This window comes from Zalophus californianus, chromosome 5 (genome assembly GCF_009762305.2).
Source record: "Zalophus californianus isolate mZalCal1 chromosome 5, mZalCal1.pri.v2, whole genome shotgun sequence".
Taxonomy (NCBI): Eukaryota; Metazoa; Chordata; class Mammalia; order Carnivora; family Otariidae; genus Zalophus; species Zalophus californianus.
In genome coordinates, this window is record NC_045599.1 from 56,189,136 (window position 1) to 56,216,490 (window position 27,355).

General features: G+C 45.5%; 1 protein-coding gene across 3 annotated transcripts; it reads right to left on the bottom strand.

Moving 5' to 3' along the window:
• Nucleotides 1–1,280: 1,280 nt before the first annotated feature.
• GCNT4 (glucosaminyl (N-acetyl) transferase 4) lies at nucleotides 1,281–27,355 on the bottom strand. 3 transcript variants are annotated; one of them, XM_027606874.2, is made up of 2 exons: nucleotides 27,189–27,355; nucleotides 1,281–5,903 (listed from the first exon to the last, which is right to left on the bottom strand). In XM_027606874.2, the coding sequence occupies exon 2, from the start codon at nucleotides 5,900–5,902 to the stop codon at nucleotides 4,538–4,540; it is 1,365 nt and encodes a 454-aa protein (XP_027462675.1). In that variant the 5' UTR covers nucleotide 5,903; nucleotides 27,189–27,355; the 3' UTR covers nucleotides 1,281–4,537. The 3 variants fall into 3 exon arrangements, with proteins under 3 accessions (XP_027462675.1, XP_027462674.1, XP_027462676.1); XM_027606873.2 differs by lacking the exon at nucleotides 27,189–27,355 and adding an exon at nucleotides 26,685–26,833; XM_027606875.2 differs by lacking the exon at nucleotides 27,189–27,355 and adding an exon at nucleotides 25,755–25,939.

The following is a 27,355-nucleotide window of genomic DNA, read 5'->3' on the forward strand; positions in this document are numbered from 1 at the left end:
GCATAAGACAAAGGTTTTTGCTCACTTTGAGAATCAGAATAGTCATTTATCAGAATAAATATATACAATTTATTTCACATAGGTTGAGGCCGTGTTTGATATACACCAACCAAAAGTCCTATGCCATTCTTTGACAGGGTGATATGTCAAAGAATATGTAACATATGAAAAGTGATCAGTAAAAAAAAATCCATTCTCTTCAGAATTGTAATTCCTTTTTCAGAAAGCAAATCAAGGAAAGGAGAAGCTATATGTATAAAGCTGTTCACAGCACTGTTATATATGACAGCAAAGAAAAAAAAGTAGTTTACAATCCAAATGTCCTATAACAAAGGAAAGGCTGAGTGAATTAAGGTATGACCATTAGATAGCCATAAAAATCATGCAGGAACATGGGAAAGTGCTGCAAATATATTGGCGGTGGGCAGAGAGATAAAAAGTGTATATGTATGTGGATAAGATTAGAAGAGCATTCAGAGTGGAGAAAGGGGAACCCTCCTACACTGTTGGTGGGAATGCAAGGGGTGCAGCCACTCTGGAAAACAGTATGGAGGTTCCTCAAACAGTTGAAAATAGAGCTACCCTACGACCCAGCAATTGCACTACTGGGTATTTACCCCAAAGATACAAATGTAGTGATCCGAAGGGGTACGTGCACCCCAGTGTTTATAGCAGCAATGTCCACAAGCCAAACTATGAAAAGAGCCAGATGAATGGATAAAGAAGACATGATATATATATATATATACATATATATATATATATATATACACATATACACATATACACAATGGAATATTACACAGCCATCAAAAAATGAAATCCTGCCATTTGCAATGATGTGGATGGAACTAGAGGGTATTATGCTAAGCGAAATAAGTCAATCAGAGAAAGACAATTATCATATGATTTCACTCATACGTGGAATTTAAGAAACAAAACAGAGGAGCATGGGGGAAGGGAGGGAAAAATAAAACAAGATGAAATCAGAGAGGGGGACAAACCATAAGAGACTCTTAACTCTAGGAAACAAACTGAGGGTTGCTGGAGGGAAGGTGGGTGGGGGGAGGGGGTAACTGGGTGATGGGCATTAAGGAGGGCATGTGATGCACCGGGTGTTATGTAAGACTGATGAAACACTGAACTCTACCTCTGAAACTAATAATACACTACATGTTAATTTATTGAATTTAAATAAATTTAAAAAAGAACATTCAGAGAACTATAATGGTTTTGTCAGGATGTTAGAATTATGAATATAAATGATTTCTGTTTACATATCTTTTATTCTATAACAATGACAACAAAAAAAGGAAAATAAATTCACCCAAGTCACAGACCATATTTTTCCCTCGGATTCTCTTCTGGCTGTTTGTCTTCTCCATGATTCAATCCCATATGCTCCCAGGAAGGACTCTGCTGCTCTGTGTGAAGGCCACACCTGAGGCCAGGTGAACAGTCAACACATGGGTGTGTTGATACACTGATCATTTGTCTTTGAAGCAAAGCTCAAGCTGTTTGTTAGGCATCTTCCCAGGAATATCTTTCCAATAGTGGGAATAAATTTGCAATCATCTGCTCTCTCTGCCAGGGTTTCCCCATAATCAGTTTCATGAAATGAGAAGCCACTTGTCCTAGTTCATATGTAGATTTGTAGATCCCAAAGGGAATAAAAAATATATAGAACTGATCACCTAGGAATCAAGCCTATGGGTCTTCAATATGATGATAAATACCCCGACCCGCAACCGCTACCAAAAGTCCAAATCCTTCCATGAGATTACTGTGGATTTGCATCACTGTCAAGTTTGGCAAGACTGAGAATTAACCATAGGTTAAGAGTAGATGTTAATTTTTATTATGTCAAAGATTCCCCAAATAATTTTAAAAGCCTTACTCCTTGAGGTGGATTGTGATTTGTGAGTGTGACCTGCATACTCCTCGTCAGCTTGGGACGTTGGTGACTGTTATGGCTTTACACAGGATGACAGAAGAACACTGGTCAGCGGCATTTTCCGAGTGGGTGGGAGGCACAGAGATCAGCCGTATGAAATAGTCCTTAGTTTAGCAGAGGTAGGAAAGGTGGTGATATTCAGAACAGAGGGGAAGTTCATCAGGAATCAGCCACCAACCAAACCTAAGGGCCCAGGGGACTCACCCCAAGGCAGGGGTCCTGGTGTGGAGAGAAGAGGCTTGATTCTCCAGGGACCAAGGGACCTGACATGAAGAACTCGATCTCCCCTATCTATAACTTCCACAAAGTAATCCAGCACCCAGGAATACTCGTTTGGATAATTCATCTTAGAAGAGAAGTCAATCTGGAGGAGAATGAAGACAGATCCTGAAAGAGTCCTTCAAATTAAACTTCAATTTCAGGTGCCCATATTTTGTGTATTATACACACGACGAATTCTTTAACTCTGAAGTGAAATTAACTGTGCTCTTCAAATACTGGGCAAGTGTCATAAATGGAAAGAGTCTTTGTGGGGAACCAGTACCAGGAGAGAAAGGAAACATCACGAATTCCAGGGGTTTCATTTTCGGACCATATTTTACTTTACAATCCGAGAGAATTAACATCTGCTAGCAGCATAATACCAAAATGCAACATCAATCTATTTAAAACTCCTATAATGGGAAATATGTCTTTCAAAAATGGTAAAAAAAAACAACAAAAACAGCTGTAACATACATATAGTACATTCACTTTCCATTCTCAAAGAAAATTGTCATTTTTGTTTTCATGAAATATGTCAAAAATATATATATATATGTGTCTATATAATATTCACATTCTGGAAGGCAAGAGAAATCTTCAGATTTAACTCTGTAAATTTAAACATTTTATTTGTGTATATATATATACATATTTTTTTCCACTTAGAATAACGAAAACATTAAAAATAGCAGCAACATTGATCTTTAAATATTATAATGTTATAGTAGATTGTTCACATAATGTAGATCTATATTAGTAGCTCCTTCATTATTACTATCTAATACAATTTACAAACCTCAAGGTCCTGGTCTCATTGCCAAATAACTTAGAATCTAGATTCAATAAATACTATGCAAAGGATGATTATAGAACACAGACTGTAGAACATTTTCTAGACCAGAAAAAAATCATACCAAAAGGTTTTAATCAGGTCTGAAGGAGGTTCAAAGACATGTAAGGAAACTGCAGGATTCCCAAGGCAAAAGAGATGACCCGACAAGCTCCCTGAAATGTTGAACTGAATCCCAGGAAATGGGTTCAATGGGGACAAGAAGGCACTGCCATATCTTCATGGGACCATGTTTCATTGGAATATGGCATGAAAGTAATTAACAACTGGAAAATTTCCAGGGATAGAATCATTTCTCACCAGGAGGCAAGACACTGGACAGGAGATCGATATTTACTTTTCATTTATTCTGATGGCCAAAGGCATAAAAACCAAGATTTCAGCGGGACCTTGTGTTGAAGCCTAGAAGGCAGAAAAAAATTGATCCAAGCCACTGGATCGATGTGCTGATCCTGTTGGCTTAAAAAGAACTTCAGATGTGTTAACAGAATCCCCTGAATTCAGTGACTCTTAGGTTAATGGTTCCATAACACAAAATTACACTAACTCCACTGTAAAAAACCTACATATAATGATAATCTATGAGCTAGAAGACTTAAGTTCAACGTTCGGGAGTGTAACACTTTGAATTATTAATCAAGTTCTTATTTTTAATCAATAATTTTAAAAGAGCTAATTGAATTAAAAAAGAGACCATTCATGAAACCATTGTGCAACATGATTCTAAAGTCCTATAAATCCCTTTGTTTCTCTTCAGGCACCACCTGTCCCAGTACCTGCCGCCCCACCCCCGCCTCCCTAACATTCACACACTATATGCCCCGCCAACAGAGTCTTCTGACTCTGAATTGAAAGGGTGAGGCACCAATAGGAAAATATGCTTTGGCAAGCAGGAAATTGGACAATTCTTTGAGCTTTCCTGAGGTAGTGGAGTTTCTCCTAATATTCTAATGGTTAAGAAAAGTCTAGGGAGCTGAATTAAGAGACAAGTGGAGTGTTGGTCACTATACTTAAACACTACCCTGAAATTGGTGGTTTCAATGGTTATGTGATTATCCCACACTCCAACACCTTTTCAGTAGAATCCTGACTGCTATGCAGAAAACTTAAGATATTAAGGTTGCTGTGTAACTAGGGCAAGCCTTGAAGGCATTGTATAACTCATTACAATTTGAACTTGATTCCTACACATTTCTATAAAAGTACCTGGCATATAGTTGGAACTCAGTATGAGTAGTTACTGAGCTCTGATGATGGACTGTTTAAAATCTCTGATTTAGCTCCATAAGGTTACAAGGAAAAACAGAAAACACCCAACCAAATGCAGGCTAATTGTGGCCTTTGTGCATGGAATTTTGGACACCTCGCAAACTATGAGGAGGTTAAGCTCGAATGGTACTGGGCGTGGTATAACACACAAGTCCACATGAGCTCTATTTATCGGATACTTTCTTTCTATCATGATTTTATCATGATGTGATTACGGGATTTTTAGCCATAAGGAACTTTTTTGAAGACAAAGTAATCCATTGTCTCTGTTGCTCTTCAAGCTTTTCTGCCAGGCATTTAATCAAGACAGGATCCACCTTAGAATCAAATTTATTAGCAAACCAATGTCCGTCATTTATAAGCCACCTTAATTCTGCTGCTCCAAAGATACACACACTGCGAAGGTGGGAGCCGGTACAACGGGGATACAAAAGCCCTTCGTGATAGTTCCATTTGACAAGGCGGGTCTTACTCTGTAAGTCAGACACATCCTGGGCTGACCTAGAAATCTCCCCAGGTATTCCTGGTACCCGAATTAAGGTAGCCCAAAAATGTTCATCAGGCGAGTATGTATCTTTAGACCAGGCAAAAAAGTCTTTAACAAGGGAGTTGTTGAAAATATATTTAACAAATGCTCGACTTAAAACAAAATAAGCACTGCCCACAAATATCTCAATGTTATGAGGAGGGACTTCCTTGGAGATGTTTGTCCTTATTGGTAGCTTCACATATTCATAAGGCACCTGTCTGAGTTCATGGTGGTAAGTGAATCTTTCCATTTTACTGTTAGGGGGTTTCACCGTTTCTAACATATTTGCTCCATTGAGTTTCTTTAACTCTGACACTAATTCAAAGTTTGACTTCAAAGGAAAATCTTGCCCACACAGATTGATAACATATTTCCACTGAACCGAGGACCTGAGGAGGTCTGACAAGCAATTCAGATCAGCTTGGAGTCTGGAAATGTGTGCATATTGTACTGTCTCTAATTTGGAGGCAATGAAAACATTGGGGAAGCACTTAGCTAAATTGTTCATGGCAACTTTGAAGGTATCAGGTGACTTATGGTCATAATGGATGCAGTAAATATTGTGCTGGTTGTATATGGCATGAAGTAGCCTTTCAACCATAATGGCGTCTTTATGAACGACCAAAGAATAGGCTATTGGGAAGCTCTGCTCCTCCCTTGAAACAGGCTTTTGATGGTACCTTCTCAGGGTCTGATAAATGTCACAGTCACTGGTTATCGCCACAACATCCTCATCATCCAAGTCAATGATGTCTCTCCTTCTTATTTCCAGACTCTTGCCAATTTCCAAAGGTGCCTGTTCATAGACACCTGAACAGTTAACTTCATACCTGACTTCATTTTTCACATTGGTGTATCTGTTCCTTACAAAAGGTGAGGTACTCAGGGAGGATTCAACCAAGTAAATGCCTCTTTGAGGGAAGAGGAGGCTCCTCACATTTAGAAGCTTCAACAAGGAGAACAGCCATAGAGTTACAAACAAGATGAAAACTTTCTGCTGTGCTGGGTATTTAAAACAACATTTGAATGTCTTCATTCTGTAATTGGAAAAAGGAATAATTCAGTTAAAACAAGAGAAAGAGAACTAAGAGAAAATTAGTTCCATTCAATCAAAATTCACTGGGTACCTTTCACATGCCAGGCAGAATGCTGGGCCCCAAGGTAAATAAAACAAGGTTCTCACCCTTATGAGAATCCAGAAATAAGGGAATGAGAATATATAGAATACCACAAAAATCAAAATCCTGATTTTGTGGTATTCTGTGTTAACTATATCTGAATTGTGAGAGATGTTGGTTACCAAAAAGAATAGCCAATTGTGTAAACTGCTAAAATATAGGTACTGTGTAACTTTTGCTGTCTGCTCTTCTGCTTAGCATATTTGGGGAGAGATTACTCTGGTTTGGGCAGAATTGGTCTACACAATTAGATGTCATTAAGGGGTCAGTGGAGATGCAAATGGCCCACCTGAGCCTAAAAGGAGCATCCATCGTGAGTCTACCTTCATATCCTTATGAGATACAGATCTGAAGTCAGAAGGGGAAAGCCCAGTGAACCCCACTGCTATAGACTGAATGTTTATGTCTCTCCCCAAATTCACATGTTGAAGCCTAAGCCCCAGGGTGATGGCATAGGAGGTGGGGGCTTTGGGAGGTGATTAGGTCATGAGGGTGGGGCCCTCATTGATGGGATTAGTGCCTTTATAAGAAGAGACCCCAGAGAGCTCCCTTATCCCTTCCACCAGGTGAGGTATGGATTAATTACATCCATACTATGGGAGAAAGTCTGAGACACATCTGCATCTGCCCTTGTGGGACGATCCCCATGCCACACTGCGAAAGAGAAGTAAGCAAAATGCATAACTGTGTACAGTGTGCTCACATGTGTGTCAAAAAAAAGATATAAACAGTATCTACATGCAAAAAGCACATGTTGGCAAGCTTTCTCTTCCTTTGTCACAACTACTCAACTCTGCCACTGTAGTGGGAAAACAGCCACAGATAATGTGTAAACGAGAGGGCTTGGTTGTGTTCCAGTAAGACTTCATTTACAAAAAGGCAGGTGGCTGGCTATTTCCAGAAGGATACCATATAGACATGACACCAGGAACAGGAGCTGCTTTGCAGGGGGGGGGTGGGTGGGAGAGGATGGAGGATTAGGGGCCTGGGTAGGACAGAGATTTACTTATCACTGAATATCCTTCTGTACTATTTGGATTTTTAAAAAATGATTATACACTTTTTTTTTTCAGATAAAAATAGGCTAATCAAACGGAGGCACAGATGAATTTATTTTGGGAGCAGCAGGAAGGGGGAACAAGAAAGCACTGTCCCAAGGTCTGAGGACAGGAGGGCCGGCTGAGTTCATAGGGCAGCTTCAAAGAGGTTCAAATCCTGAGACTGGGGAGGTCTGTGGAGCCCGTGTGCAATTTCTTAACACATCTCAATAAATCTTAAATGAGGACATATCATTGTTCTCCATTTTCTTAGAGAGAATTAACAAGCAATTTGAACCTGATTTATTTTTGCAGATTTCTTCTTTACAGGTCAATTGAAATAGCTCTCCCAGGAAGGACACAGCCTCGTTCACCTTCATGGAATCACTTTCATTAATTAAAGAACACCACCTTACCGACAATAAACTGTCCTCCCCAGTCGCACCGCCGTCTCTCCTCTGTGGGTTTCCCCGGGGCCCTGTTTCACACTGCTCTTCTCACGCACGCCGTCCCTAGCTGTCTAGATTGTGCCTCCCACGCACGCATTGCCAACACCTTTGTCTCCAGCCCTCACCTGCTGCCCAAGCTTCTGACACGAACATCCAGTTGCTTGATGGACATCTCCACCAGCCAACCTGCAGGCACCCCACCTCAAGTGAGTCCCACACTGAACTTGACATCTTCACCTCTCTGGTGTTTTCTGTGTCAGTGTATGGTGGGACCACCCACTCAGGGGGCCAAGCTTGAAATGTGAGAGTCATGTGACTCTTCCATTTCCCTCCCACCCACATTATCAAATCATCTCATCGAGACCAGCCCTTCTTGTCCATCCCCATTAACTGAATCAGCATCCAGGGAATCCTAGTCAGGCTCAGGGTCCTGGATCAGCAAACTGAAGAGGGTTCCATCCACTCAGGCTCAAGGCCAAGGTTCTTGCCAGTTGTTACAGAGCACGGGAAAACTGACTCCCTATGCACAGGGCCACACAAACTACAACCCAGGAAGCTTGAGCACGCATTTATTTATTTATTTTTTTGTAAAATTTTATTTTATTGTTATGTTAGTCCCCATACATTACATCATTAGTTTTTGATGTAGTGTTCCATGATTCATTGTTTGCGCATAACACCCAGTGCTCCACGCAGAACGTGCCCTCTTTAATACCCATCACCAGGCTAACCCATCCCCCACCCCCCTCCCCTCTAGAACCCTCAGTTTGTTTCTCAGAGTCCATCGTCTCTCATGGTTCATCTCCCCCTCCGATTTCCCCCACTTCATTTTTCCCTTCCTACTATCTTTTTTTTTAAACATATAATGTATTATTTGTTTCAGAGGCACAGGTCTGTGATTCATCAGTCTTACACAATTCACAGCGTTGAGCACGCATTTAGAAGTAGGTGTTGTGATAAAATTTGACTTAGAAGATTCATCAATCCCAAATCAACCTATCTCATCATTGTCCTAATGCATGGTAATTAGGCATACATAGGAAGGAGCTTACATAAATGGCTAGAATTAGAAAGAATCTTACCCAAAGTAAATTTTTGCTTTGTCTTTTCTCCCTTTATTGGTCCAGGGGATCTCTACTTAGCGCCAGTTAATGGTTCCCCCTGATACCACACTGGTAAAATGAAAAGATCCCTTTAAGTTTCCTTCTTTTTTTCTTTCTCTTTCTTTCTTTTTCTCTTTCTTTCATTTTAAAGATTGTGTTTATTTGTTTGAGAGCGAGCGAGAGCGAGAGCGAGAGCGAGAGAGAGAGAGAGAGAGAGAGAGAGAGAGAGCGCATGAGCGGGGAGGAGAGAAGCAGTCTCCCCGCTGAGCAGGGAGCCCGAGCAAGTCTTCCAGAGTTGTCGTGGTGTTTATGATCCCGTTTAACTATCATCTTCACACGTACATAAAAAGGCAAATACTGGCTCCCTGTCCTGTCACCCATGTGCAAGGGCTCCTTGCACCCACACTCCCCCTTCCTTCCTGAGAACACCTGGAGCACACACTTCCTGACTCCAGCCTGGTGCCTGGAGAGTCCGATTTGAGCTAAGGGTCATGGCTGCCTGCCCAGAGAGGGAAGGTGGCAGGCATGCTGTGAGAAGTCCTGTGGGAACTGGCGCTGGGGCCCATGTCTGAGCTTCACCAGCCAGGGACGAGAGGTAATTTTAAAGGAACAAGGGGAGGGAACTGGGACAGCCCGGGCATTTGGCTGTCGGATTCTTCTTCTCCTTTCCTACTCTGGGCATCTTTAAGGAGGAGAGCTCGTCTGTCTACGGATCAGCCCTAGACATTGGGGGAACCAAATAGCTGTCCAATACCACCCTGTCGCAAGTCAAAGTAAAACCCCTTCCCTTGCTTACCGTGGTCAGAAGTTCCTTTGCCTGAAAGCATTCTTTTCCCCAAGTTAGAAGTAAAAAAGGGGGGAGGTGCAAGCCCTTTGTGTGAAGGAGCTTTTGTCAAATCCTGAAAGGGACTGTGGGCCTCTTCCCAGCTTTGGTGAGAATACCCCAGGGCACAAAAGCCCCAGGAAGTGAGAGACCACAGTTCCCAACCATGGCTCTGCTTTCCTCTGGACAGAACCTGTGTGTGACACCCACAGGGAAGCCACAGAGGGTAGAGGTGGGCTGGCAGGGCAGGCACCTGCCCGGAGTGGCACCTGTCTCCCTTCCCTGACACCTGCAGCCCGAACTCATGAATCCCCGCAGGCCCCAGGTTTGGAGGGATGGGAATGAGCTCCCGAGGTCTGTGCAGAGCTGGTGGGGGTAAGGCTGCGGTCCTGCTGGCCACGGGGTTCCTAGGAAACTAGGGCAGCAATGCCACCTTCTGCAAACACCCAGCCCTGGCTCCTTCCCTCTTAAAGGCCCCAGGAGCAGGAAGCAGGCAGGTGTTTTGCTGCCAGGAAGTAGTCTGATAATTACATTACAAATAAGTGCCCACCCACAAAAGAAGGGCTCCTTCACCTTCCACCTGCCCAGACAAATAAGGAGCCCGGTCTACCGCAGAGTTCACTGCCACACAGGTGCACGAGTCCCTAGCAAGGAAGACAGGACTCAGAAGGACATGGTAACAAGGCTGGATCGCTATAGCGCCACAGAAATAAGGTCTGTTTGGATAATTCAATAAAAACCCAACAAAGATGTTGAATGAAGCCTTTTCCCCCAAACTCTCTTCCCTACCCAGCCTTTCCAGGCACTGTTTACAACCTTAAAAGACAGCAGGCACAGAAAGGTACACCCAGCCAAGTGATTATAATTGTAGTCAGGGCTAAGTGGCCACAGCCATTAGCTGCTCTTCCACGAACCCTCCTTAAGTCAGCAATCAACTGTCAAAAAGCGCATGCTTGCTTTCTCAAGGGAGGAGGGAGAATGGTAAATCGGGACACAGAGGAAGGAGGCTGAAGAGCAAAGTACTGACTCTGGTTTAGCTTAGGGACCAAGAATGAGGGACCTACCATCCATATTTGCAGATTAGGTGGCCTATGCCCCCTCCACTCCCCTGACCCTCTTGCTCCCTCCCTGCACACCTGCACTCCTCTCTAGTAACTCAGACAGGGAGTGTGGACTTGGGAGAGAATAGTACGGGGGCTTCAGGATGCCGCAGACCTGGGCTTAAATCCCTGGGGGAACGCTTAGCAGCTGTAAGACTGATCCAACTATTCAACCTCTGAAGCCCAGTTTTCTTGTCTCAAAACGGGAATGAGAAATCCCCTTCCGAGCTGCTGTGAGGGCTCAGGAGCCCCTGCATGTGAATAGGGTCATCCCACAGAGGGGCGCAACGTACCTGACACCTGTGCCCAGCTTGCCTGACTCCGAACCTTGGGGTTTCCTAGTACATTACACAGGATGCGCTGATGGGCAGACAATGTTAAGGAAATGACTGACCCCTTTTCTGGCCAAAGTAGGAGGTGGAAATGTCAATCTGGGAGAAACTGAGAGCTAAGACCTTGCTCAGGGGCTGAGCCAGAGAGGCGGAAGCCACACAGGGCCCCACAGTACACGTTCCCCACTCTGGCCCCACAGCCAGGACTTCTGCTCGGAGGAGGCTCCCCATTCATCTCAGAAACAGCCTATGGAGCACCTGGACCCTGGACAAGTCGCTCAAACTCTCCACATCTCCGTGTGCACATCAGTACAAGTACGTTCATAATAGCAGCTACCTATGGGGATTTGGAGGTTAAATGGGGTAATGCATGCAAAGCGCTTTAGCACAGTCCTGACGGTGACTGCCTGACCAGGGCTGGCTGTGGCTTCATCTTCATCATCATCTTCACCCGCATCACTGTCACCTGGGCATCTAGCTACTACCCTCCTCCTCTGCACTGACTTCCTTAGAAGATCCTGCCCAGACCTATGGCTTACTGTCCTATCTTTTTAATCTCTCTTCTATTTCCCCCCAAAGTTCTGACATAAATTCAATGTTTTAGAATTAATGCCTGAATGCCTCCATGTACTGTTTATTAATTTAACATCATCATTATTATGAACGTAGAATCCCCGAAGAGTCATTACGTGGGGCAATGTTCTAAGTGCTCTGCATGTGTGCAATCCCCTCAAGTGGATCAGTGGGGTAACTGCTACCTTTAGCCATCTTTTACAAGACAGGAAACTAAAATACAGAGTGACTGAGAAATCACCCAAGGTTATATAGAGCTAGGATCCGATTAGTTGAAACTTGAGCCCAGAGAATCTTGCTCCAGAGATGCATTCTTAACCCTCTAGGTAATACTGTCTCTTGGAACATAAAGTTTTCCACAGCAGTTTTAGTCCCTGACTAAAATTTCTCATTACCATGTCTTACCTAACTGTCCTACAGCTGAAACAGGAATGAAGATCAAATCACCTATCGCCCTGAGACCTTCCACCCAGTGTAAGGGATTCTGTCCATGAAGAATCAGCCTGGAGCTTCGCTGGGGGAGGCACACATTCTGTTCCTGCGGTCAGAGGCTGGGGCAGTCCAGGTGCTAGTGAGGAGACCAGTCAATCTTCCGGCCATGGAGCCCACTGAAGGAAAATAAAGCTAGCTCATCCTATGAATTCTTGTCTTATATCCCATCACTGACTGCTTACTGATTTACTTGTTCTAGTAGTGACCAGTCACACAGTTTGGGTTCTCTGAGAATTACTAAGTAGTTTGGAAAACTTTCTGGGTGAAATCTCTCTCCACATGAAGAATATTCCCTCTGTGGGCAACCTTTAAATTCTTAAACTTGGTATCATTACATATTACTGTGAAAAACGGGATTTGAAGAGTTTATTGACTTAGAAATGTCAGGATTTTATTTCTTCCTAAAGTTTTACAAAGAAGAATCATCACTTAACTTAATATAAAGATGAGCTCACTTAAAAAAAAAATCCTGATCTAGTTGAATAAGCTAAGGTCCTTTTACCGCAGCTCCTTGATTTCAAAAGGTCATCGATTCTCCCCTTGATGACATGCTCATCACCAAACCAAGAGAAAGTTGTGGAGTAAGACCATCAGTGGGAGGATGACTCAGCCAAGATGCATTTCCTTAACACCCCCACTGCACCTGAAGAGTCTGTAAAGGAGCAGAGAGGCAGGTTTCTTGCCCAGATGACCTTACATTCTCATTGTTCTACAGGGAAGACCGCAAAGGCAAGTAATGATCAGACTGTGAGTAGGTAAATGGTAACCACAGAGAACACAAGCATGATGTGACTCGGTCTGAAATACAATACAAATGGAGGACGCATCCTCAAGTAATAAAAGGTTATAGGCTCGAAAAGGAAAGGAAGATGTTTTTCCATTCTGTTTATAAAAGTAAACACTTCCATTTTTAAAAAAATGAGAAAGTTAGTCAAGTCTAAAGAGGAAAATAAAGCTCACCAGTAATCCACCCACCTGCCAAGAGCATTCTGGGGCCATGATGTCCTTCCAGACTGTTTGCAATAAAGACACCTCTGTGGGCTTTTGCTTTTTAACAAGGAGTCTCACCATATAGGCACTGTCTTACCTGTTACTTTCATTTCACGATACACTGTGAATAAGTCCTATTCTAAACTGTGGAAGTCCTATTCTAAACTATGTCTGTAAATTGTTAAAAACTAAACCACTTCTGAGATAACATACTTTCCTATAGGAAAAAAAACCCTTTTCTAGAATAGAATTTACTTTTCTGGGCCTTCTTCACCAAAGCTTAATTTCAGAGCCTACAGTATTAACCACAGTGCCAGGGTGTCTCTCCAATCTCTTGGCAGGAGTAGACCCTGTCGGTTCGAGAACCCTGTTGGTTCTACATCTAGAATGTGTTTTGAATCCACCCACCACCACACCCACACCATTCCGCGGGAACCACCACAGGCCAAGCCATCATCAACTCTTGCCTCTAAAGGAAATAACTTCCTCACTAGCCTCCCTTGTGTCCCTCTAATCCATTCTCTGTACTGTAGCCAAAAGGATCATTTAAACACATAAATCAGACTGCTCCCCCTCCCTAGTTCCACTCCCTATACTTAAAACCCTTCACCAGGGTTTCACTGCACTTGCAATAAAATCAGAAATCCTTCCATGGCCACAAGGCCCAGCCAGTTCCTGCCTGTACCTTTCTCTCCAAATGCATCTTATTCTGCTCTTCTTGACCATACACTCTAAGCAACACCTGCCTTCTAAAAGTTTCTAGAACACCAGTCTCTTCCCTGCCTCAGGATCCTTGCACTTGCTGTCCCCATGTTCAGACCATTTTTCTCTGGATCCTGGGGTTACTGGCCCCTCTCTGTCCTTCAAGCTGTAGGAGGAATGTCCTTTCCTTGGGTCTTCTCCGATCACCCTTCTCTAGTCTCTTTCCTGACTGTTGAACTCCTTGTTTTCTTTCAAGCACTTATCACAGCAGCAGTAACTTTGCTTGCTTGCCTATTTCTGTCTCCCCGACAGGCCTTGTTCCTGCTCTACGTCCAGCTTCAGGTACATACCTAACTGGCACAGGGTAGTTATTCAGTGGGACAAAATTAGAAGTTCCAATTGGGGCTGTGCCATCAAAAACTCCTCAAGTCAGGGCTCCTGGGTGGCTCAGTTGGTTGAGCGTCTGACTCTTGGTCTCGGCTCAGGTCATGATCTTGAGGGTTGCGGGCTTGATGTTCTGCGCTCAGCGTGGAACCTGCTTGTCTCTCTCCCTGCTCATGTGCTCTCTCTCTCAAATAAATAAATAAATAAAATCTTAAAAACAAACAAACAACTCAAGTCACCCTGGCAAGTCATTTAATCTTGGGCACGTCCTTACCTCCCATGTGTTAAATGGAATAATGTTTTCTCTATCCGGCATTGCTATCATGAAGGTCACAGGCATGGACCTCTACAAGAAGAATGGTTTCTTGGGAACACTGGGAAAGACTCCATACCAAACTCCATGGTTTTCTCTTTCTGAAACAGCACATGCACTGTTTCCTGCATTCTGACATTCTGATTATTTTGTCTGTTTGTTTTTCACTCCCTGACGACATTCTTTTTTGCTGTCTGGTGCATATATATTTTCCTGTGGACATACACCTGTCTTGGATTTTCAAAGACAGGAAGATAGTTACTCTAGTTAATCAGTAGAGGGTTTTTTTTTTCTCCATTTGCTCAATATCTTTTGAAAGACTGATAACCAAATAATTCCTTTCAAAGCAACCAGTTCTGTGCAATTATAATTGGCTAACCAGCTTCTGTAGCTCTATGCATGACAGAAGGTATAATATTTCCCTTCAGTTCAGTATCTTTACGGGCAGTTCTCCAGATAGTGCAAAACTGCAGTGACTCGTTAGAGCATCCCTAAAGACCACGTCACAAACAAAGCAGGACTGAGGACCGCACAGCGGTGTGAGCACACAAAACATACCCTCAAACGGGGCCTCTGCCCACGCTCAGTTGCTCAGGCTGTCAAGTTAACACTGTCTGGGTGCAGGAAAGCAGGACAGCCCTCGTCCAGCAGGGATGTGGTGGAGGCACCTGCAGAACCTGTCACGATGGAGAGCTTCGGTCTACAAGTACAAACGCTACGGTCACCACCTTTGAGAATAAAGGTCTGAATGAAAACGCCGGGCATGAACATCAGTGTGTCAACCACCTGTTTGTAATTCTTTCAACTAGTAACTTCACTGGAGTTTCTTCATTTCAGGGAGATTTATGGGGTCATTGAAAGTCATAGGAGAAACGAGCAACCCATACTAGGCTGTATTTACCAGATGGTGGTCCCTCAAAGTCATCAGAAATCTGGGCTGCAGCAATGGAGAAAAAAAAAAAAAGTGCAGAATTCAGCCAGGTTTTTATAGTCACAAAAATTGGGAAGTAGCCAGCTTGGTTCTGGCTTTGTTGCATCTGGTCCACAGGGCAAACATCAAAAGTTGACTGTGTATCTTGCTGGACAAAACTATGGGTCTAAGTCTTTAGCAGAAAGTCTAAAGGGCCATAAATGATACTACTGATTGAAGTTTCTATTTTGTAACGGTTTGTGACCCTCATTATGTTGCAAAACATTAAGAGCTTTTTTCTACAGAAAAAACAAAAACAAAAAAAGAAGGGTGGGATTTCAAAAACATCTATGCCCTTAAATTTTAGCTTCGATGGAAACGGCTTAAATAAAATGTTTCCTCCTTTTTAGATAGAAAAGATTACCAAAAAAAAAAAAGAGGTTAATTAATGTATTTGACCTCTGCCTCTCAAGCTTTATGAACAGCAATGTTACATTCCTTTCTCAGGTTCTTCTCTTCTTTGCCTTCCACACTTAGCTGGACATGATATAGAGCCAAAATATTTTTTTTTATGTTCTAAATGTAAAATGTGGGTTGAAAATATCTTGGCTTCTTTTTCGACAAGGAAGAAAAACTGAACCGAAAAACATTTGTGTCTTTCTTTAAAATGTACGCTAGAAAGAGAAAAAAACTTTCTTCACCCAAGATCGGCATATAATTTCACCCCCCAGAAATTTCTAGAAGCACTTATTTGGTATACGGCTGACTCCATATTTTATACTGGCCAGAATTAATTCCTCAAAGGTTAGGTAGCAGCCTAAGAGATATAGTAACTCTGATTTGTATGTGAGCACTTGAAGTAGAATCTTTAATGTCCGTAACTACATCACAGAGGCAGTCCGGGGATAAACAGATGAGAATGAAGAATACGGATGGCAGAAATGGCTTAAGGCCAGGCCACACTCTCCGTGAATGGATTAGACATGCTCAGTTTTAAATCACCCGAAAAGGGCCTTTGTTTGTTTTCTGTGTTTTGTTGATGTGGTGGGGAGCTGAGCTGGAGACTTCAAAATGCTTCTGCACTTCCACTAAAAAATTCAAGACCAGCTACCGGGGCGTGACTTGATCATTTCATAAAGATCTGTGCTTCTTGGCTGAAAATGTACGTATTGTCCTGAGAGCTTGTATGCATACAGACACAACAAAGACCCAGGAATTTAAAATTAAGATAAAGGGGTGTAACAAATACGATCTGCAGTGCTTGAAAAAATTCTGACCAAAGAGGAATTTCAAAAGCAGGGATTTCATGTAAAATGTCTCCAGAAGTCACATCTAGAAATGACTCCAGGAAGCTCTCCAGTTGGCATCTCCTACAAGGATGCATTCTAGCAATGGTTTTAATTAAGATAACACATCTCATACAGGTTTATATTTTAGATTAATATAATGAAAAAGTAAAAGACTGCTTAGTTAAAAGCAGTCTAAGCAAACATATACGCCAACTGTATAGAATGCAAAAGTAAGAACCAGACTCCTCAGATTTCCACACAGATTATAACGTCACAGTTGTGAAAACAGTCTGATGCGAGCACCCGAACAGACAACAGCTCAGGGGCACGGAATTCGGAAACAGACCCGGTAGGTAAGGATGTGATCTATGGCTCTGGTAGAGACAGCCAGCTGCTTTCCAACACCCATCCTCCCTTCCTTCTTTACGAAGAGAACTCTGACATTGTTGCTGGCAGAAATGTGCCCCCCCCCCCCGCCCCCGCCACAGCCTTTCCCTTCAGCCTCCTTTGTAGAGGCATTTTTTCCCCTCTGCCCACTTCTCTGCATGGAACTCTGACATGATGGCTAGAGTTATAGTAGCCACGTTGGGACCATGAAGAAAAGGCCAAGGGAATATCAGAGCCCTTAGCTGAAAATCCTCAAACCACTGAACCAGCAGCAGCAAACACCCACTGTGCCTTCTTGTTATATGAGAAAAATAAGCCCTTATATGTCTAAGCAACTTTGCAAAGACACACATTGAAAGATGACCATGTGAAAATGGTAATGCTTCACACACGGACACAAACACAAGCAAGAAGACGCTTACATTTAAACCAGGTTACAACAACCGGTACAACTACTTGTACAACAGTACAATCCTGTAGATGGTCAAGTGCCAAATTCTAGGTTTCAGGCGATGTGAACTTCTCATCTGTGTTTAGAGGCAGACAGAAGTTTCAGGTAAAGATCTGAGGAGAGTAGATGCCACGATTTACCAAACTAACTCTGATATTGGCACCAACACGCTCGCCACGCTTCCGGTAAGCACTACTCAGCTCTCAGCAAACCTCTACTTTGTAGGGCTCTAGCCACAAGCAGGCAGGTGGGCCACGAGATCTCTGAAAGTCACCTTGCAGGCAGGCTGCCTTCTGGTGAGCTTATGTGTAACAAGCTTGTTACCTATCAAGGAAGGTATCAGTACCACATAGGGTGAACCATGTTGCGTCCCTCCGAGCCCCTTACCTGCCTGACCCATTCCTCTCTTCCCTGCCACACCTGATCCCCTGCATCTCACCCTCCTGCTTTACACCTCTGTGTACAACGTAATTGGTTTGGAATTTAAAGCCAATGGTTCTGAATTTAAGTCCTGACTTTACTAAGAAGCCGTCGCCAGTCTAGTGAGTCCTCTGCCTCCCTCCCTGAGAAAGTGGGCCAGGGTGCTAACTCACACGGATACTGTGACGACTAACTGAGCCCATGCACTGCGTACATTCTGGCAGGAAAAGCAGACTGGCATATGGCCTGCATGGCAGTAAGGGGTCAAAAGCATTTAAACAAGCAACAGCCGGAGGAGGAGCACCGAGGATCATAGGCCAGGGGCTGTTCTGCAAGCAAGGACTGGGCTTCACCAGCACTCCTGCACCCAGAGACCACCTCCCAGGGGTCTCCGCTGGGCCGGATGGCTCAGAAGCCATACCGAAGGCTTCCACATTCTCCTGGCCGAGGGGAAATCAGCCTGTGCCCTCTGTAATATTCTTACAACTTTTCTGTAGGCTTGAAATTTTTTGAAAAGGGTTTTTTTGGTTTTTTTCCTCCTTTTTAAAAGTCGGAACCATAGGGGTAAACAGGAGTGTGCAGGATTAAAAGCCTTCAAAATTCCCTGCCTCAAACTGGGATTCAGGCAACTCATTTTTAGTAGCATGGTCTTAAACATCTCTGTAAGTCTGGTGTGACTGCTGTCTTCCTTCTGTAATTATAGGTTCCAAGTCTTACATGGTTCACTACTTTGCTATAAAAATATCTTCTCTTTTGTTGTTCCATATTTATGAACTAGTTGATGATCATAAAAATATTCTCTCTTCTATTATTTTATTTTGGTTAAATATACTTAACATAAAATTTACCATTTTCATCATTAGTGCTAAAAAGTCTCTGCTTCTTAGTTTACCCTAGAAAAGCCATTCCATAAATATTGGAGATGTCATGGATGGATGAGTGGGTGGACAAATAGATGGAAGGATGGATGGATAGATGGATGGAGAGGTAGATGGACACGGATGGATCAATGGTTAACATTTTAACCATTTTTAAGTTCTATAGCATTAAATATATGCAGTGTTGTACAACCATCACCACCTCCATCCACAGAACTTTTTCATTTTCCCCAGGTGAAACTCTGTACCCATTAAACACTAATTCCTCATTTTCCCCTTTCTGCAGCTCTAGGCAGCTGCCCCTCTGCTTTCTCTTTTTATGAATGTGATTCCTCCAGGACCCTTGCATTAGAGGAATCATAGTATTTGTCCTTATTTTACTTAACATAATGTCTTCAAAGTTCATCTATGCTGCGGCTAGTAAGTTTCTTCCTTTTAAGGCTGAATAATACTCTACTGTATGTACATACCACACTGTTTATGCATTTGTCAACAGACACTTGCGAAGCTTCAGTCTTTTGACTATTATGAATAATGCTGCTATAGACATGGGAATACAAATACCTATTCATGTCCCTGCTTTCACTACTTTTGGACATATATTTTATATATACCTTCATTCTTATTTCCTACTTCTATGCCCCTTCAGCTGGTTGCCCATCCACCCAGCAAACTTTTCCTGTGTGCCTACCACGTGCCAGGGGGGCACTGTGTTAGAATCTGGAGAGATAGGACTAGAAACTGTCCCGCCTGGAGGAATCCAGAGAGGAATGAATAGTGAGGTCCTAGGTGACCTGACAATACAACCCAAGAAATCCCCATTATTGTGATACATTTGAATTTTATTGTGTTAAAATGATATCTCAGAAAAGATAAGTCACCAGCTAGCATGGAGAAATGGTTCTTTTATTCAGGGATTTTCTTGGCACAGTGGTGATTATATGTCCCTCCTTTTTAGGATCTTTTCTCTGGTTCCACATTCCTTCCTTCAGCTCCATAATCTCCATAAAGGTATTTTTTCTCGATCTAGTCTTCGCAACTTAATTGGTGTCTACCTTGTGTGTCACTCCACTTCTGTCTCCGGACCCATCTGGGACATCTAACTCTGCCCGCGTAGGGCAGGGTGCTTTCTGGGAAGGCGAAAGGAAGAAAGAACCGGGTGGAAGACCATGGCTGAGCAGAGGGAGCCCCTCCTTGCTGCACTCAGGTGGACTGCGGCGGCGGGGGTGGGGGGGGGAGCGGGAATGTGGAGAAAGGACACAACAGTGCAAATATTCCAAATATGCCACAGTGACGCAGAGGAGCAGAAGGAAGAGAAAAGGAAGCTTGGCAAGCCCAGGAGCTATGCAAAGCCTTGTTCTTCCTGGTCGTGGGCACAACTGACCACCCTCTGCTGCGGTTTCAATGAGCTGCTCCGTCATGGGCTGTCTGGATCAGGAAGATGACCGGGAGAAATACCAGGGTTTGCAGAGCCTTTAGAAACAGCTGCAACCTATCCAAGAGCAGACAGGCCAACTGTTTAAGTCTGAACATAGACAGGAAGCTCTCCTCCAAAGGGACAGGGGGAGAAAGAAAAGCAACCAAAGAGCTAGAAGTACAGAGTATTCGTGGAGATTTACTTGAGGTTACAAAGAGCTCCCTTACCACCAGGCACCGGTTTTGTTTTTTGTTTTTTTTTTTGCTTGTCCAGGTACGGGAACACATTCCATCAAAAGACGTTTGGTAGCATCTTGGGGGAGGAAAGCAGGGCTTAGATTTTCTTGAGCCTTTTGCAGTTTGGTTTAAGGCTAGTCTTTCAGGGCAGGGGGAGGGAGGCAGGAGAGGGCTTGAGTAGAACTGGATAAGGATCATGAATAACAGTGTAGGATTCCAGGCCTTTCTCGTGCTCTAGCAACCATGGCTAAAAGCATTCTTGCCATCAAGTTGTTTTGCTTTTTGCATTCTTAAACTTTTTGTGTGCAATTGTATTATCCAATTGTACTCCCTTAAGACGTGAACAAAATCCTACAGTAAAAGAAATTTTCAAGAACCCGAATCTCTTGGCTAAAAGTCAGCTTTAGCACAAAACTCATGGAGGTCCAGAGGTTGGTGGTGGCAGTGAGGGGTGGGGTAAAGCAGAGAGAAAGGACAAGGCACAATTATTGCCTCCGATTACTTTGAAATTTCTGAATTCATCTTAATCTGACTATAATTAAGCTGAAACTTAGCTCTGTGTTACCTACAACCCCCCCCCCCCCCCGCCAAGCTGACGGTGTAAACAAAACAGGGAGAGGGCAACACTCATCACAGACATGGAGTTCCTAACTGTGTACTGGCAGGTGCCTGGTGGGGGAAGCGGGCACTGAGACTGGAGTCAGAGAATACGGTCCTCATGGAGCAACCCCGTGAGGGATGCTCCAGAGCAGCTACAGTTTAAATGCAAACAACGATGGGGCGGATGACAATTCTTCGGATGTGAGCCCCACAAAGACTGTAAAAGATGCCAACTTTTTAAGCCACATTAACTGTGAGGAAGGGCTCTAACAAAGATACTCACGTTGTTATTAATTCCTCTGGCCAGGACATCAGCAGCCAGATCAGCAGAGGACACAATGGTTTAGAGGAAAGAGGACAGAGGGAGGATCCAAACAGACTTGGACAGACTTGAATCTAGTACGATGCGATTTAACGCCGATAAACACAAAGACTAACATTTAGGTCCAAGAAATTAACTCCGCTCATACCATATGGAGAAATGGGGTTTAACAGGAGCATTTGCAGAGAACAGTTCAGGGTCTGGCAGACTGTATGTTTGGGAGGAGTCACCGTTTGTTGGGTATGAGGCTGCCGAAAGATTTTTTTTTAAAAAGGCAGCAAATGCAAACCAAAACCCAAATCAGTGTGGTCCTGGACAGCACGAGAACCACAGAGCTGCAGAACATGAGAGCCCAGAGCGCTCTTAGAAAGCATCTTCTGGGACGCCTGGGTGGCTCAGTCAGTTAAACGTCTGCCTTCAGCTCATGATCCCAGGGTCCTGGGATTGAGCTCCAGATCGGGCTCCCTGCTCAGGGGAGAGCCTGCTTCTCCTGCTCCCTCGGCTGCTCCCCCTGCTCATGCGCATGCTCTCTCTGTCAAATAAATACATAAATAAAAATCTTAAAAAAAAAAAAAAAAAGAAAGCATCTTCCACCAGGTTAGACCTTGCGGGGGAGGAAGGGATGGGTTTGTGTCTGGGTACAACCCTCCACAACGGTACTGACTGACAGAAGTTAAGCAGAACAGTGAGAAGCCAGTGACCACAAGAGGGAAATGGAACGTCAAGACTGAAGAAATAAACATTCAAGAGGAATGAAAGCTGGCTCCAAATATTAAAACACAGGCTACGGGGCCCCATCCCCAGAGGTTCTGATTCAGCAGATGTGAGTGGTCTTGGAATTTCCATTTCTAAGTTCCTAGGGGATGTTGATATGGCTGGTCCAGGGACCATACTCTGAGAACAAGTGCCCCAACCAAAAACAATTGTAATTCAGAAAAAAATATGTATGTATTTCTGAGATTTTCCTAAGATACCATGACCAGTTCCCAGTAAGCCCAAATTAAGGAGAATTTACTGGTTTTAAAAGCCCACACAGGGGTGCCTGGGTGGCTCAGTCGTTCATCGTCTGCCTTCGGCTCAGGTCATGATCCCAGGGTCCTGGGATCGAGCCCCGCATCGGGCTCCCTGCTCGGCGAGAAGCCTGCTTCTCCCTCTCCCACTCCCCCTGCTTGTGTTCCCTCTCTCGCTGTGTCTCTCTATGTCAAATAAATAAAATCTTTAAAAAAAAAAAAAAGCCCACACATTTATTTTGAAGATTATGCTCTTTTTAAAATTTTATGTTGCTAAACACAAGTTCCGCCTTTACTTCTGACCCTTAGCATTTCTTATGAGTTCAGCTTCACAAAATTTTGTTTCTGTGCTGCTTCATTTTCTGACATTTTATACGGCAGACAGTCTCCCTCTGGTCTTCTTCCATGCCTCCTGTACTGGAGTATTATATTCAGCAAGTCAAGCTTCATTACATATTAAAATGTGACCTGTTTTTATCAAGTGGTTTCTGGCTTCCCACATCTTCTAAAATAGGAAATATTGATCCAGTCCTTTCCCCCAAGAGCCCACACTGAACCCATCGTGCCCAGGGGCCCTTTAGGTCTCAAACCAGCTGCATTCAACTCCTGATTAATTTTATTTGATCTTATATACTTGTAGCTTTAGCCTTTCGATCCCAATAGGAAAATTACCAGCATATGGAATGCATATAAAATGACATGCAAAGCAATGCAAATTAATACAAACCATACACCTCTAAATTGCTTGGGAAAAGTCTCCAAGCTTTGACATTGATATTATCTGCTTTGCCTCTCTACAGTCTGGTGAGCAGTGACCAGATTCTTTTATTAGCATTTATTTTTGATGGCCCCCAGCACCGGACACTTGGTAGCATGCTACATGGAAGAGGTGCCTCTGCCTGTGAGTCAGGCAAATGGAGTCCAAGACTTAACTTCGCCGCCATTTGGTTCTATGGCCTTGTACAAGTTCTCGCAATTCCCTGGTTCTCAGATCCTACATCTGGAAATGATGGAAGTGACATCATCGTAATAGAAACCACCAGCACTTGGGCTTACTGAGCACCCACCAGAGGCTGGCACATTGCACGCCCATACTTGTGCACACGCGCGCATAGCATTTACACATTGCGCATGCACGATGCACACATGCTGTCCTCCCAACAGTCGTGGACAGGGTACCATAAAGATGCACCGCACAGGTGTGGCGCCACTTCGGGGATCAGGAAGCTCGGACAAGGCCACAAGCGGGGCAGTGGCATGGCCAGAAGCCAGGCCTCCGCAGTCTGGCTCCAGGGCCCCTCAGCCATGCCGCAGCTTTGTGGCATGATTCCCATCCATGTCTTCCCAAACGCAAAGTTTGCCTAACCTACAAAGTAAAAATTCAAATTCCACGGTCATATATGCTTCAAAATATTGTTTCTGTAAGATGGTGATAGTTAGTTATGTGAGTCTGATATCCCAATCCAGCACAATCAGGCTGTTTTTACCTAAAAGGACTCCCGATATCCTTTCCTGCCCCCTCGCTCCATCCCATTCACATATATATTATGTGCAAGGCTCTCTCATCTTAAAAAAGCCTTCCCGCTGTCCTGCCTCTCCCTTGAGGAGTGGCTTCCAAGGAGCTAAGTGTGGAGGCTGCCACCGGTCCTGGGCCCACACCGTGCCCCACTCCACGTAGGATGCTGGCTCCCACATGGGCTTTGGTTGACACTCTCACCCCTCCCCACGAAGGCAGGGGCTCTGTGACAGGCCCGCACCCCTGTCCCATCCACCCTAGGCTTTAAATAGTGCCCCAACACAGATGGTCCCCACTTGTCTGGAGCATCAGCCGGGGTCTGGAAAGCAGCTCAGACTCAACCAACCAAATCTATCTTTCCTCCAAAATCTGCCCCTCATCTAATGTTCTCTTTTTTGTAAATGGCAGCAACATCTGCCCAAACCTGGAGGGACTCGCCCTGCCCTCTGCTACACAGAAGTAGCCACCAAGTCACTCCAGAGTTGGCCTTGAATCTAAGCACTTGTGTAACCCTGCTGCCACCCGCTCAGCCTAGACCACCAGGCCTCTCACACCCTTGGAACAGTCCTGTTCACCTTCCGGGCACCTCAGATCCATTCTCACACAGCAACCTCAGTGTTTTGAATGGAAATCTCAGCAGGGTATCTCAGGCGTGAAACTGTCCAGAGGATGAATTCCACAAAATGGCCCCAAGATGTGGTCTCATCTCATCTCACCTGTGCTACTCTCCCTTCATGTCAGACTGGACCTCTCCATTCCATGAACTCTCTGCTAGCCCTCTTCTGTCTTAGGGCACACGGTTCCCTGGGGGGAGAAAACTCCTTTTCTCCTTCTCCTCCCGGCACTTAGTGTAAGGCCTCCTACTCATCCTTCAGGCCCACCTTAAATCTCCCCAAGAAGGCCTCCTGCCTCTACCCCAGACTCAGCACACCTGCGCTCCCACAGCACCCAGCACTGGCCTCACCCACAGTAAGCTTAGCTCAACAAATTTGGACTCATGAATTGACTTTTCAGCCCTGCATCACATAATCTATCTTGCTGTTTTCTTCCTGCCTCCCAGCCAAGGAGGAAACTCTTTGAAGTAGACACAGTTACACTTCTGGTAGGGGTGCTAAGATACACCCCAGGTCACCAACTCATACTCCCCAAACTAGCTCCAGGAGTCACTGATTCTCACAGGAGAGAGCAGAAGCTGGGCACCGTCATATATACTCTACTTGCCCACCTCCCCGTCCCCCATGATCTGAGTTCATTCCAAGTCAGACTGATAACTATTTACTGTCTGCCTGTCTTGAGGGTACTTATTTAGCATTATGCCATCAAGTATCAACTTTGACTTACTCCCGAATTATGCTATTCACCCCTACCTACCTCTGGTGATTATTGTGGCATTTAGCAAATTACTGTAAACATGGGAATGAGTACAAGTAATAAACAGGAGAGAATCACCCCCCCATTCCCCTATCAGTTTTCCAAATTCAGTACCATACAACCAAATTCTTTGGCTACTGTTTCTATGCCAATAAAGAAGATAATTGAACAGCATCTTAATTGGTCATTTCTCAGACAGTATTGGATCCTTAGAAAGTGCAACATAGGAAATGTTCTCTGCAATAATTCATTTATTTTTTAAAGATTTTACTTCCTCAAGACACTGTCAACAGCTTCTGTTGACAGTGTCTTGAGGAATGGAAGATCAAAAAGGGTGACTTCTATGCCTACCAAACCGCATGGATACTTAATATTATTCCTAATTCCCTTAATATTCTGGTTCAATTTTACGGATAAGAGGAAAGAACAAGGGCCCAAGGGCTAACACCACCTCTTCGCATACCCAGTAAGGGGGCAAAACACAAGTTTCCCAGGCTACAACGACCCAGAAAACCGCCCCCCAAGACAGAGCACTTAGTTCTAAAATTTACCAAGCAATACCAGCTCACTCGCACTGTTAGCCTAAGTAAAGATGATAAACTGACTTGAGAGTCCAGATCTCTTGGCTCGGATCCTCGGAGGTTTCCAGCCAGCCGGAGAGGCGCTGCCACCTCGCCAGGGGGACGTCCCGGTCAGCTCTGCGGCATGGAAACTTGACCTTAAAAAGCGCAGAAGCTTGTCCCTGGGAAGGCACCGCCGGGAGGTCTGTCCCACAGCTTCCGATACCCAAACTGGTAAGACCCCCTCCCCCCAAGCACCTAGTTCTAATGGAGAGGCCACTGGCGCAGCCCATTCCCGAGCGCCTCGTCCCTCTCCCGCCCACTCGCCTCCCGCCCACCAGGGGCGAGGACGCCCACGGCCCGGGTCTCGGGCAGCGTCGCTGGGCCCGGGGCTGGGGCCAGGCTGGCGGGCTAGTCGGGAAAAGCGGGCGTCGCGACCTGCCCCTCGGCGCCCCTCACCTGAGCAGGTCTCTCTGGCCCTCGGGCCGGGAGGACTTAGACTGCCGGACCCCCGCCTCGGGAAAGGGCTCGTGCCCGGAGCCGCGTTCTCACCGCTCCGGGAGAGTCTGGGGAAACCCTGGTGCGCACACGCCGCGCGACTCCCGGCCGCCGCGCCGGTTCCCGAAGTTGCCGCGTCCGCTTGGCGCGCGGCGGGGTCGCCCACAGTAGCCCTCGGCTCCACCTGGGTGCCGGCGCCCTTCCTCCCCGCGCCCGGAGGCGCGCAGCCAGGCGGGGGCTCAGCCCGGGATCCCGATGCGGCACCCCGCGGCCGACGCCCCAGCCCTCCCTCACCCTCGAGAGCAGCGCGGCGCCCAAGTTTTCCCCAGCGGGAAAGTGAAAGTCTCGAGGAGGAGAGGGTCCGGGCGTCCGGGTACCCCGCGGCTGGGATCGGAGCCCCGCACCCGCCACCGCGGGACAGCTCTGCACCCCGGCCCCGGACGTTCCTCACTGGCCTGCGTGGCCAAGTCGACTTACGAAAGGGAGCAGGGGAGCCCCGAACGCGGGGTCCCCGCGGCTGCAGAGGCCACCCGGGCGGGGGCCGTGAGCTGCGCTCCGGGATCCCGGCCCCTCTGCTGCTGGCGCGGCGACGGCGGCGGCGGCGGCTCGCTCCCGCCTCCTCCCCTTTCGCCAACTCGGCGGCGCGCCCTGCTAGGGACTTGCTCTCCCTCGGCCGGGGGTGGGAGAGCGCCGAGCGGCCCCCATGACGTGGAGAAAGGAGGAGCGCCGTCGCCGCGCTCCCGCAGCCGGAGCTCCCCCCCCCCCCCCCCGCACTCCGGGGTTCCCGCTCCACGTTTGGGACAAAGTTCTGAGGCGCGCGCGGTGCGCTACACTCCCGTCCAGCCGCGCGGCTCCCCGCCGCTGCCCTGAGTGTCACCCAGGTTCGGTTTCCTCCCCGTGGGAAACAGACAAGGTCCGAGGTCTGGAGACCTAAGAGACTGGCCCAAAGTCGCGCAGAGGGCGGTGACAAAGCAAACTTACATCTGCGACTCCTTGCTTTTCCCCAAGGCTGTGCTCTGTGAAGCGCTGGCCCTGCACCAATCGCCCGGCTCTCATTGGTGAGCCGAGGACAGTGTCCCACGCAGCTTGGCGAAATATCTAGGAACAGCGTGGGAAGGTGGAGGTTTATGGCCAATAAATTGGGTACA

Coding starts and splice junctions, on each gene's coding strand:
- GCNT4 (XM_027606874.2), bottom strand. CDS start 5,902: ATGAAGACATTCAAATGTTGTTTTAAATACCCAGCACAGCAGAAAGTT.